The sequence below is a fragment of the Balaenoptera borealis genome (assembly GCF_965194805.1).
Source record: "Balaenoptera borealis genome assembly, chromosome: 19".
In the NCBI taxonomy this organism is placed as follows: Eukaryota; Metazoa; Chordata; class Mammalia; order Artiodactyla; family Balaenopteridae; genus Balaenoptera; species Balaenoptera borealis.
This window is the reverse complement of record NC_138878.1, coordinates 36,193,563-36,205,819: the sequence shown is the minus strand read 5'-3', so window position 1 is coordinate 36,205,819 and position 12,257 is coordinate 36,193,563. Positions and strand designations below refer to the sequence as shown.

At 42.7% G+C, this 12,257-nt stretch overlaps 1 protein-coding gene across 1 annotated transcript in view; it reads right to left on the bottom strand.

Annotated features, from left to right (window-relative positions):
• Positions 1–12,257, bottom strand: part of SHCBP1 (SHC binding and spindle associated 1) — a 44,181-nt gene extending 31,924 nt beyond the window's left edge. The window contains exons 1-4 of the mRNA XM_082366811.1: positions 9,603–12,257; positions 6,040–6,207; positions 5,749–5,864; positions 4,119–4,327 (exon numbers count right to left, since the gene is read on the bottom strand). Of these exons, the coding sequence (XP_082222937.1) occupies positions 4,119–4,327; positions 5,749–5,864; positions 6,040–6,207; positions 9,603–9,894 (785 nt within the window). The 5' untranslated portion in view covers positions 9,895–12,257. The remainder of the gene's footprint in view (positions 1–4,118; positions 4,328–5,748; positions 5,865–6,039; positions 6,208–9,602) is intronic.

Below are 12,257 nucleotides of genomic sequence, written 5' to 3'. Positions count from 1 at the left end.
ATTAGTGCCATTTGTTAAGATAGAAAAGACTGGGAGAGAAACAAGTTTAGGGTTGAAAATAAAGAGTTCTGTTTTCACCATGTTCAGGTTGAGATGCCTATTTGAACTCCAAATGGATGATGTCAAGAGTGCAGATAAATATACGAGACCAGAGCTCAAGGAAAAGGTCAGGGCTAGAGACATAAATCTGGAAGCTGTCAGCATATTGATGGCATTAGAGCAATAGATGAGATCATCCAGGGACATAAAATAAAGCAGTAGTTCTCAACCCTGGCTGCCCATTAGAGTCCCCTGGGAAGCTTTTAAAAATTGATTTTCAATCCTATTCCAGACCAATAAACCAGAATCTCTTGGGTGGGGGATGGGGGAGGGAGGGTGCAGGATCCATATTTTTTTAAAGCTCCCCAAAGTGATTTGACAAATTTTTCATCATGGAAAATTTCAAACATATACAAGAGCAAACATGAATACCATGTATCCATCACCAGCTTCAACAATTATCAACTCACAGGTAATCTTATTTCACCTCTACTCCACCCACTTACTTCTCTGCTCTCCTACCCCCACCATCCTGACACTGGATCATTTTAAAGCAAATTTCTGACATATCATATCACTCATAAATTTTGAGTATGTGCCTCTAAAATAAATCTTTATACAAAAAAAGTTTTAATTCCTTAATAACCAAGTACCCAGTCAGTGTTCAGTTTTCCCTAATTATCTCTTTTGTTGTTGCTGTTGTTGTTTTACAGTTGGCTTGCTCATCAGGGTCCAAACAAGGGTCAGCCATTGAATTTAATTAAATCGCTTTTACTCTATAGATTATCCATCCCTCTTTTTCACCTTGCAATTTATTTAATAGCTTCCCACACTCTGAATTTTACTGATTGCATCCCCATGGGGTCATTTAACATGTCCTTCTGTTTCCTTTATTTCTAGTAAACTGATAGTAAGGACGAGAGACTTGATCGTCTTTAGGAAAGACTTTTTGGCAAGAATACTTCAAGGGAGGTATAAGGTAGCTTCATCACGAAGCACATGATACCTGGTCATCTCTTTTGATGATGAGCTTACGAATGATCAATGGATTCAGATATCGTCAGCCTGATTTATCTGCCACAAAGTTCCCCATCAGTTTTTCACCAATGGCTGTAGCAGCCATTGAGGATCATTGCCTGAAACCTCTATTTTATTATGGGTTGCAAAATACCGATATTCTCATCTTATTCTTTCTTCATGTAGTAGTTGGAATACTCCTATAAAGAAAATTTCCAGGAGATTCTAATGTGCTTTCAAAGCTGATTAGAGAGACAGAAGTGTAGATAGCCTAGGCCTGAGCCCTGGGTAACTTCAACATTCTAAAGTTTGAGCATGAGAGGAAGAGCTGGCCAAGATTACTAAGAAAGCAAGCCCGTGACACACTATCATAAAGCGGTGTCCCAGAAACTGGGAAGACAGTAGAGTATGTTAAGAAGATGGGAATGATCAAATAATTAGAATGTGACCAAGAGGTCAAGGTAAGATGAGATCAAAGGAGTGACGACTGGATATGAGAATATGGGTGACCTTAAGCACAATTTCAATGGTACTGTAGGAGTAGAAGCATTAGTGGAATGCCAGGAAGTACAGACGATATAACTTGTCAAAAAGTTGAAAAGGAAGGAGCAGTGAAAATGAAGCCATCTCTTAATTTTTATAGATGAGACTGTCATTCTCTTCACCCTCTAGAGTCCATCTCTTAAAAACAAAATAAAACAAACCTGAGCATGCCTTTACTCAACCAAAGAACTCTGCTGGCTCCTTGGTGTCCTCAGAACAAAGTCCAAATTCCTGAGCCTGGTGATAATACGCGGACTCACAGCCCACCTCTAGAGCACCTCTCTTGCCTCAGAGACCCTGTGTGCAAACTACCAACTTCACAAGCTCTTTCAAACCTGCTGCGACATGCTGGTCAGGCTGCCTTCCACCTTTTCCACCTGGTAAGCTTATATTTACACTTCATGACCCAGCTCAAATATCCTCACCAGTTCAGTACTGGGCATTCATATTTCATTCACATCTGCACCTCCTCCAGTGTTTATTCTCTCAAGACAGAAACTTGGGAGTCAGCCTTGACTTCTCCCATATCCACTCTACCACCAAGTCTTAGCCATCCTACTTTCTCAATAAGCCTAATCTGTACTCTCCATATCTCCACCCTAGTCCACTCTGTCTCTTAACTGATCTCTCTACCCCTTCCCCCTCCATTTACTTTCTACACAGCAGCCAGAACGAACCCTTTAAAACACAAAGCTGATCATATTCATCCTTGATTGAAAACCCTTCAGCGGTTTCCCACTGCTCTTACAGACAAAAATGATTCATTGGCTGACAAATCCCTGCATCTTCTGACCCCTGACAACCTCTAAGCTGGTTTCCTAAGTCTCTCCCATTACTGTCTATGTTCTAACCACGTTGGCCCTCCGGCTCCTTACACTCACTGAGTTCCTGAACCTGTTCCCTCCCCTAAACTGCCACAACCACTTTCACCTAGCCAACCCTTCAGACCCAAGTTCAAATACCATTTCCTCAGGAAATGACCTATTACAGCAACCTGACCTGGTCTTAGAACACTCTGTAATCCCTCACAGCTCTCACTGCAGTTTCCAATCGTACACATATCTTTACGTGATTATTTCATCAAGGTTCACCTCCCACCTTTAGACTGACGTCTCCCTGGTGATGGTGATTGTGTCTGTTTTGTGCACCAGTCAAATCTCACCCTCAACTCAGGACCTGGCACTGAAATACTTACTGAATAAAATGAACAAATGAAAACCCTCATAATTTGACCTTTTCTGGACACTGACCAGAATCTGAGCCCTCACCTCAAAATAAAGAATAATTCAGCCAGACTCGCCTTCAAATAATACTATTACTAATTCCAGATACTTGTCTTTCTATCAGCGTCTATACCCATAAGAGATTAGCTCCCTGATTCCTAATTTCCTAAGCTCGTCAATTATCCCTTTACCTTCATATGCCTCAACTGACAGATTTTTTAAGTGAGAGAAACATAAGAGAGTTATTTTGGTTCTAGACATAAGCCAGTTCTTTAGATTTATATTGTTTGGCCTAATATTGAATACCTACAGTCCTTGCACTGTATGCGAGTCCAATGTCCTTGCATACAATTAGAAATTTTCTATGAAATGTCAGAAGCAGGGCCCAAGACGCTCTACTTCTTTGTAGAGTATCAAATTAAGCTCAGCAAAACCAGGCTAACTCACTAAAGGTATAGAAACTGGAAAGTACTTTTTGAACTACAAAACACCAAGCAACATTATTAACATGACCTTTATACTATCCAGTCTTCCAGTTCATGGAGGAATATAAGTCCATTTTTAAATAGCCAAAAATAAGCCTTCCTTAGTAAATATACTTATAAAAAGAACATTCAAAAGAACTATCTGTATCAGGAACTATCCGACAAAAAAGTTATCTGAAAAACTAAAAAATGCATACCTATTAATGCAGGTATGGGCTTTCCTTCTCACTTAAGGGACAAGGCATGCACCTGTGCAAGTGGAAACCGACTAAGCCAAAAAAGGTTGAAAGGCATGCACATACCCGCTAAGGATCCTGGAAGTGGCCTGACAAAACACCTTCTTTGGCCAGACATATCCTTGAAAACACTGTACGTCAGTCTTATCGGTGCACAAGTGATGGTATACCACCTTATTTACCTTCTTTCCTTTCCTCTTATACTCAAGTGCATCAACTATAGCCTTAGCATCCAGAACTTTTAAGACAGTTTCTAAATATATACAAACAAAATTTTAAAATCCCCTATCTTTTGTTAACATTTGGGGACACTGAGAGAAGGCTATACAGGAATCCCTAGTACTACTTTTGTCAACTTTTCTGTTAGTCTGAAATTACCTCAAAATGAAAATTTTAAACATTGAAAACATTTTTCTAATTTTAAAAAGTTTCCCCTGTCTTTGAATATTTTAAAATATTGCAGTGACCAAGTTTACAGTTTGAGTTTTAAATGTAGGTATAATACAGACCAGAATTACTGCATTTCATCCAAAGTTTTTGGCCACAAGATTACTTTTATCAACCTCTTTTCCTACCTGATATGCTCAATGGCAAGTGCTGTCTGGTCAAACACTCCAGAATCATCAAATACCACCCACAGCTCCTGCAGGGGCAACTGGTGTTCCTTCAGATCGAGGAGCTCTTTCATACACTCCAAAGTAAAAGTGCTGACTTGAGATTCACAGAGGTACGGGTCAGCAAGCCTCACCACTGCCTTCAAGGCTGCAAAGTCCATATCCGTGACCTGAAATTTAAAATAACGTGACTTAACATATGCAAATCAAAATTAAGATACATCTAAAACACTACTTACAGCCTGATTTTTTTCAAGCGCGGAATGGGAGTGGGGAGCCTTCTTGCATAACATAAAGGATAAACAAGACGGGCCTGGCTTGTACCCACATGGAGCTGACATTGTAATTGAGAGGACAAATAAACAAACAAGATGGCAACAAGTATGTGACAGAGAGTAAGTAGCAGGGGTGGTGGTCTGGTTTTACTGGGAGGGTAGGGGAAGTCACTTCTGAACTGCGATGAAAAGGATGAAAAGGAAGCAGCCGTGTGAAGAGCAGGAAAGATGCAAAAGGCCCTGGGGCAGAGACAAGCTTGGCAGCTGGAAAAGCAGAGAAGCAGTGTTTCTTGCTGGAACCACAGGAAGGAAATGAGGTACTGGCAGCAGGAGGTGAGGTGAGAGAGAGGCAAGAAGATCAGGACAGGAAGGGCATTGGAAGGAGCTTGGCTCTTACATGTTATCTAGCACAATGAGAAGCCATAAAGCCAACACAGGCCTTTGGTAAATGCAATGCATTAGAGGTTTTTAAGCAGAGGAATGGCACATTTCTCTTTTAAAACAATGACTTTGACTGCTTTTAGAGAATTGAGGTGTGTTGGGGGAAGGGAGCTACTATCATAATCAAATTAATAGGCCTGAAGTGCAACCAAAGACATTAGCATAACCCAAAATTTAAAAATCCACGAGGAACAGCTGCTTGCAAACCATTGCCTCATATATAGTCACTGCAGCATGTGATGTCATTTTCTGAAGGGGCTGCAGCCACAACTTGTATTCATTCACACTCCCTGGTTTACCATTTTAGTTTAACGGGGTTTTGTGGTCTGGTTAACAAACACTGAGAAAACTTCACAGCTGTAATTAGAGTGCAAATTTAATGTAAAAGGCCCAGTCCGTTGAAAAATAAGATTGTTTTTACTTTCTGCAATGGAACATCAAGAGGTTAACCACATACCTACAAATTTGTTAGGCAAAAAATAGGCTAGTTTTAAAATGCCTGCTTGGTTTGAGCTACTTTAATGGGCTACAACTTAAGAAGGTAAAAAATCAATTCAAACCCCACTGACTTTATAATTAGGCCTCTTTGTTTTTTAAACGGTCTCAAATACCTCCCTCACTTCATAGGTTTCTAATCCATTTCCCCTTTTTAAAGGACACTGGAACTTAAACCACCTCAATTCCCTGGTAGCCCCTCCTCAGTTGCCTTTAAAATTTGTGGAACACTTCATACACCGTGGCAGTTAGATGTGAAAAACATGCTATTTTCAATCAGCTCATAAACCTTAATTAAAAATAAGCACTGTGGCTACAACAGTCTGAGGGAAAGTGTTTTTAGCTAGAGATAAATGTCTTAACAACAGAATTAAATTTACCTCGACCAGCACCTTGAACACATTAGTGTGCCAGACCGCTCGCCATCCAGATGGTTCCAGGACCTTCTCTAAGAACTCAGCTGTGAATTCTTTTACCTCAGAGGCCTTACAGTCAGCTACAAACAAATCAAAGGCAATAAGAATTGGGGCTGCATAAAGGAGAGAGAAGTTAATAAATCCACTTAAATCTACTTCCTCAGAACCAACAAACGGCAGTCTGAGGAACTGAGACCATCTATTGAATACATATAAATTAAAAGACAAAAGAAGCAAAAAAAAGGACCTACTCACCTAAAATGTAATCTTGATACGCTCTGAATCGCTCATAGAACAAAAGGTGACTTGTCTGGAACATTTCTGGGAAATTAGTTTTTCCTTCTGGCACAAAACTTTGTAAACTAGTACCTGGTTTATCATAATTGCTACAATCACTGTATGAATCTTCATCTTCAAACAAACCTAAGAGAACAAAAATAGGCAGGCTCAACTATCCCAGACACTTCCAGTGCTTATAAACTGCTTCTATTATCATATACTTGCTTAGAAATTCCAAACAAATAAAAACAAGGATTTGGCTATAATGCTTTACTTACCTCTATCATTGTCAGAAAAAAACAGTTTTCTAAATTTAAAAATATCTCAAAATCCAAGTTCTACTTCAAAACAATAAGGACTTAAAATCCTTCATGGGTTAGTTTTTTTTTTTTTAAAGCACTCCTGACATTTATTTATTTATTTATTTTATTTTTTTGGCTGTGTTGGGTCTTCGTTTCTATGCAAGGGCTTTCTCTAGTTGTGGCAAGCGGGGGCCACTCTTCATCGCGGTGCGCGGGCCTCTCACTGTCGTGGCCTCTCTTGTTGCGGAGCACAGGCTCCAGACACGCAGGCTCAGTAACTGTGGCTCATGGGCCCAGTTGCTCCGCGGCATGTGGGATCTTCCCAGACCAGGGCTCGAACCCGTGTGCCCTGCATTGGCAGGCGGATTCTCAACCACTGCGCCACCAGGGAAGCCCACGGGTTAGGTTTTTGTTGCTCTTCTGTGAGGAAGAGGGTTGTTTTTAATTAAGTGGGAATCACCCAAGTTCTCCTTCAGAGGACACAGCTATGATTATTACTAGAGCTAGCAAGTTATAATGGTCACATAGCTTACAGTCATTTTTTTCCAAAACAATTCCATAAAGCTGCATTAAATACTGAGCTGATTTCCTATACTCCATCTCAAACAAATTGAAACCTCCCTCTAATTTCTACAATATCAGCTTGTCAATGCCCCTCAATAAACAGGGATGAGAGATTCTTAATAATGCATAAGGTTTACTTCACCAAAGCTTCTAGGTTCCTCCTGACTAATTTCAATGCCTGTGTCTAAGGAAAGGATTAGAAAATGCTAATCGCATTAGGTTTGGGCTGTATGTAATTATGTTTCACAAGGCGTGATTGGGCCAGTGACATATCTAATTCTGTGCAATACGATGTTTTTAATAGACAAAACGACTACTAAATAAATGCTGAGGGTAGCATTTAGACTGGCAAAGTTCTTTCCTGTGGTTTCAGGAAGGGTATCTGAGACAATTACTAGCAGCAGTCTTTCTCTTCCCTCACCTCTTATATTTCTCCTTCCTTTTCTCCCTCCTTCCACTTCCCTGCCCCTGTTCAGGCCACCAGAATTATGTGACCCCACAGACTGTAATAGGGAAGAACAAATCTGACTCCATATTGGATCTGTTTCTTATACTTTACCCTTTGTATCCTATTGCTTTTGATACAAGAATGTTGCCTATAGCCTGAAATACACAGGATAGCCCCTTCTCAAAGCTCTGACCTTTAAAGGTATAACACTTTTCCACTCATATAGAAATAAAAAGTTGCTAAACAGAGAATAACATTTGTCTTGCTGGAGGTTTACAGGAACATCCTGACCTGACCTACCTGGATAGTTGCAAGAACAAAGGATTCTGACACCAAGAAGTTTGCAACAACCAGCCACAACCTCTCCCCTTTTAGTATAAAGGAAGCCTGGATTCTAACTTTGGCAAGATGGTTCTTTGGGACTCTATTCCACCATCTTCTCAGTCAGCTGGCTTTCCAAATAAAGTCTCTATTCCTTGCCCCAACAGCTCGTCTCTCAATTTATTGGCCTGTCATGCAGCGAGCAGTACAAGTTTGGACACGGCAACAAGATGACCAAGGTGTACTGAAGGGCTTCCTGCTTACAGATTATCAATGCACCTGAGCCTCAGAGAACACAATACCTCACCTGCTGTGTAACAATCTCTCTGTACCCAAAGGAAGATGAAAACAGTATGCCAACTTCAATTAAATTAAGAGAATAAACTATATGTTAATCACTTACAACAGTACCCACCACATAACATAGATATAAATGTTTGTTAAAGAAACAATACCGTCGTCTCACACATATTAGGTGACTATTATCCAAAAAACAACAAGAAAAACTATCAAGAAAACAAGTGTTGGCGAGGATATGGGGAAACAGGAACCCTTGTGCACTGTTGGTAGGCATGTAAAACAGTACAGCCACTGCGGAAAACAGTCTGGTGATTCCTCAAAAATTTTTACATAGAATTACCATATGACCCAGCAATTTCCAAGAGAATTGAAAGCAGGGTCTCCAAGAGATATTTGTACACTCATGTTCATAGCAGCATTATTCACAATAGCTAAAATTATTTAGCTTTAAAAAGGAAGGAAATTACGACAAGTGCTGGATGAACATTATACTGAGTGAAATAAGCCAGTCACAGAAAGACAAACACTGTGCAATTCCACTGATATGAGGTACTTAGAGGAGTCAAAATTATATCATAAAGACAAAGTATAATGGTGGTTGCCAGGAGCTGGGGGGAGGGGTGACTGGGGGTTTATTATTCAACAGGTATAGAGTTTCAGTGTACGAGATGAAAAGAATCATGGTAACAGAGGGTGGTGATGGCCTCACAACAATGTGAATGTGTTTAATACCACTGAACCGTACACTTGAAAATGGTTAAGATGGTAAATTTTGTTATGTGTGTCTTACAATTAAAAAGAATACCTTACTTCAGCACAATTCTTTAGATCCAATTTGGAAGTATTTCTTTTCACACATTATTTCACTTCACCTTCACCACTCCGTAACACCACTACCTGTTTTCCAGATGGGCAAACTGAAGCCAAGCGACTGTTGCCAGTTCACAAGAGTGGTTGGTAGAGGAGTTAAGTCACACCTATGTTCTCTCACTTCTCCAGGACTCTTTCCACTACACAATACAACTGAAAATGTTAAAGTAAAACCACCTTAAAATATCAGGGGGAAAAAACGGAGTCTCCATGAAGAGGTAGAAAGGACTGAGAATTAGACCTGGGTTCTACTTTTAGACTCTGTCCCAAATTGGCTCCCCTACCTTCGGGCATGTCACCTGCCCTCAACGCTCAGTGCTGGCCTAGATGCAGCCAACTAGGCCAAGCGTTCAGGTTTCTTCTCTTTCGGGAAAGGGAAGTGTGCTACGTGATCTCCTTTGAGATGCACATTTTAAAAATGCGCCCACTCTGGACTCACAAACGCGTGCACGAAGCCCGGGGGCCCCATCCAGACAGCAAAAGTAGGAATTCCCGGCCCGGCCCAGTTCCCTCCAGTCTCCAGCAAGCTGAGGCCAGATTGGGCGGGGGGAGTTGCCCTGGGTACCTCCCGACTTCGACGTCGGGGCATCGCCCAGCCACCGCCGCCACCCAGGCCAGCAAGGTCCGGAAGGCCTGCGCCTGAGGCGGCCTCGGAGAGTCCCGACGCCCCCCGCGCTGCCGACACGGCCTGTCGCAGGCGGCGGCTCCTCCGGCCCGTCACAACGGGTGCTCACCTTTCCCGAAGGGCGCCAGCTCCTCTTCCACAGCCCAGCCGGTGCGCTCGTGGTCCCGCGCCATCGCCTCCGACCCCAACCCACCACCGGCCAGCAACCCGTCAGCCCTTTCAAATTTCCGCGGGCGGCCGCCCAGCCCTGTAACGCGATGAAGCAGCCGCTTCTGATTGGATAGTGGGCCGAGGCTCTTCGACCAATTAAAGGAAAGTTTGCGTGCCCCCCCCCCCCCGTTTCCGCACGAGCCCCGCCCCTTCAGCCTCCACCCACCCCGGTGGTAGTGCTTGGGCGCCATCTACTGGCCGGAAGGACTGCTCTTCTCGTCCAAGCTCTTGCTCTTTTTGTTTACTGGGACGAACTTGGGCAAAGTTGAATTAGGACATAATTTGGGATGAGTTCCGAAAAACTAACAAGCCATACCTGGAAGTGAGGTAGAGCGGAAAAGACACTGGCTTGAGAGTCAAAAAACATAGTATTTAGACTTGTTTCTTCCATTACCACTGGTATTACCTTGGGCAAGTCACTTCACCTCTCAGAAGAGCATCTTCAGTTCTAATAGTATATTGGCCTAGATGGCTCCAAACTTTTCACCACCAAAAATCAGTTGCTCTCTCGCTTTTTCTCTCTCTCCCCCTCTTTCATTCACTACCTACACACAGAGGATATTTTCAAAGAATGTCAAATAATATTTAGAATGTAAAAGTATGTTTTACCCACATTTATTAGTCAACAACTATAACCTCCAGTGATATAGCTAACATTTGTTGAGTACTGTGTGCAAGACGCCCCTGCATATTTTATCTGCAGTATCTTATTCAATCTTCAAAAACCATCCTATGAGACAGGAAATATTATTATTATTCCCATTTTACAGATGACGACATGGAGTCACCAAGAAATTAAGAAATGCCCAATTTAACCCAGCAGTGCCAGTATTAAAAACCAGCCAAATTCCTGAATCCACGCTTTAATGACTCTGCCAGGCCATGACTAGTCAGACCTGAGATGGCCGGCAACAGCAGAGGTTACCAGAACAGCAGGAAGATGAGTCGCACAGAAGGACAAGAGCCTGGTCATGACAGTGTTATCACAGGGAAGACATTTCCACTTACTGCCTTAAAGGAAAACCTTGGGCTGAAGTCTCTCAGATCCCTCACAGCTGAGATGAAATTGAGGACAAATCACTTATTAAACTGGATACATTTCCAGACCTATGCTTGCATGGATTATATGGGAAGTTTTTAGAGTTTTCCCCGAAGTGGAGACCTTTTAGGAGCACACATTTCTTGGGAGTTTGCTCTTCCTGCCCCCTCCCCCTTATCCTAAGGAAAGGGTTTTTTAATTCTTCCTTTCCAATCCCTCCATCTGCAGCCCATCGCAGCCTTCCACCTGCCTTAGGCGGGGTGGCACCCATTATTCCCAGTCTTTTTTATATCTTCACTCTCTTTCTCACCACTAGGTCCTTATACTCTGTCTACACAGGGGCTCGAAACTTACTGCCCTCCCCTAAAAACTTCCCAAAGCCCAACTGCAATCTTGAGATACTGCCTCCACACTTTCTTTCTGGAGAGCGCCAAATTGCTCTGGGGTAGTGCCTTTCCTCTCCTGCTTTCTCAACGGCCAGTAGTTTCCTCCAGAGGCCTGGCCTCCCTCTCTCCCATCACCCTCTGCCCGCTGCAGCACTGACAGCCCAGCATCCCCTTCCGTAGTCCTTCCTCCCCTGGCCCCCGGGCCTTCACTCTTCTGGTTCTCCTTCCTGCCTTCATTCCTCTTCCTCTTTCTCAGATCCCCTAAACCTAGGGGACTCCTGAGGGCATTATCCTGAGTCCGCCTTCCTCAGGAGGTAACAGAAGTGAGTGAAGAAGGCCAAGTGTGGACAGTGGCACTCACTGTGAGCACACAGGAAAGCAGATGTGCTAATTCACTTGACAAATAATAAATACAGAGAGTATAGACTGTGTGCCAGACATTGTTCTAGGCTCAAGGGAAGCAGGGGCAAACAAGCAGACAAGGTCCTGCCCGCACGGAATTCACAGCCCAGTGGAGATGCACAATGAACAAGTAAAAAATCAATTAACAAGCAAGATTCAATTATGAAAAATAATAAAATAAAATAAAATTCAGTGATGTGCTAGAGAATGATGAGTGGGGAAGACAGATTCAGACTTTTATGTGAAAATGCCTGATTTTAAGCTGTTAGCAACTTTTTTTTTTTTAATGTAAACACTATGCAACCTAGAAAAAACCTTATTTCCTAGGCCAAATTTGGCCCACAGCCCACTAGATTGGAACCTCTGTTCTAAGCCCCAGCCGCTCAAAGTACAGTCCAGGGACCAGGAGCTTGTTAGAAATGCAGAGTCCCTCCCCTACCCCCAGATCTGCTGGACTGGAATCTGCATTTCAACAAGATCCCCAGTCCTCAAGTAACATAATTCATGTTTGATACAAAGGTCTTCAGACCTGAGTTCTCTCCTGCAGCTATTTCAGTTTCATCTCCTGCTGGAAAACTTGACTTGGAACTCTCATTCATGATTCACGTTCATTAATGCTGCAAAGCCAAGTGCAGCCCATCCCCCAGCTCATAAGGCTCTCATCTCATCCCACCCTCCCTGCCACAGCCCCTGTGTCCACCACCATCTCCCATGCAGGCTGTCGAGA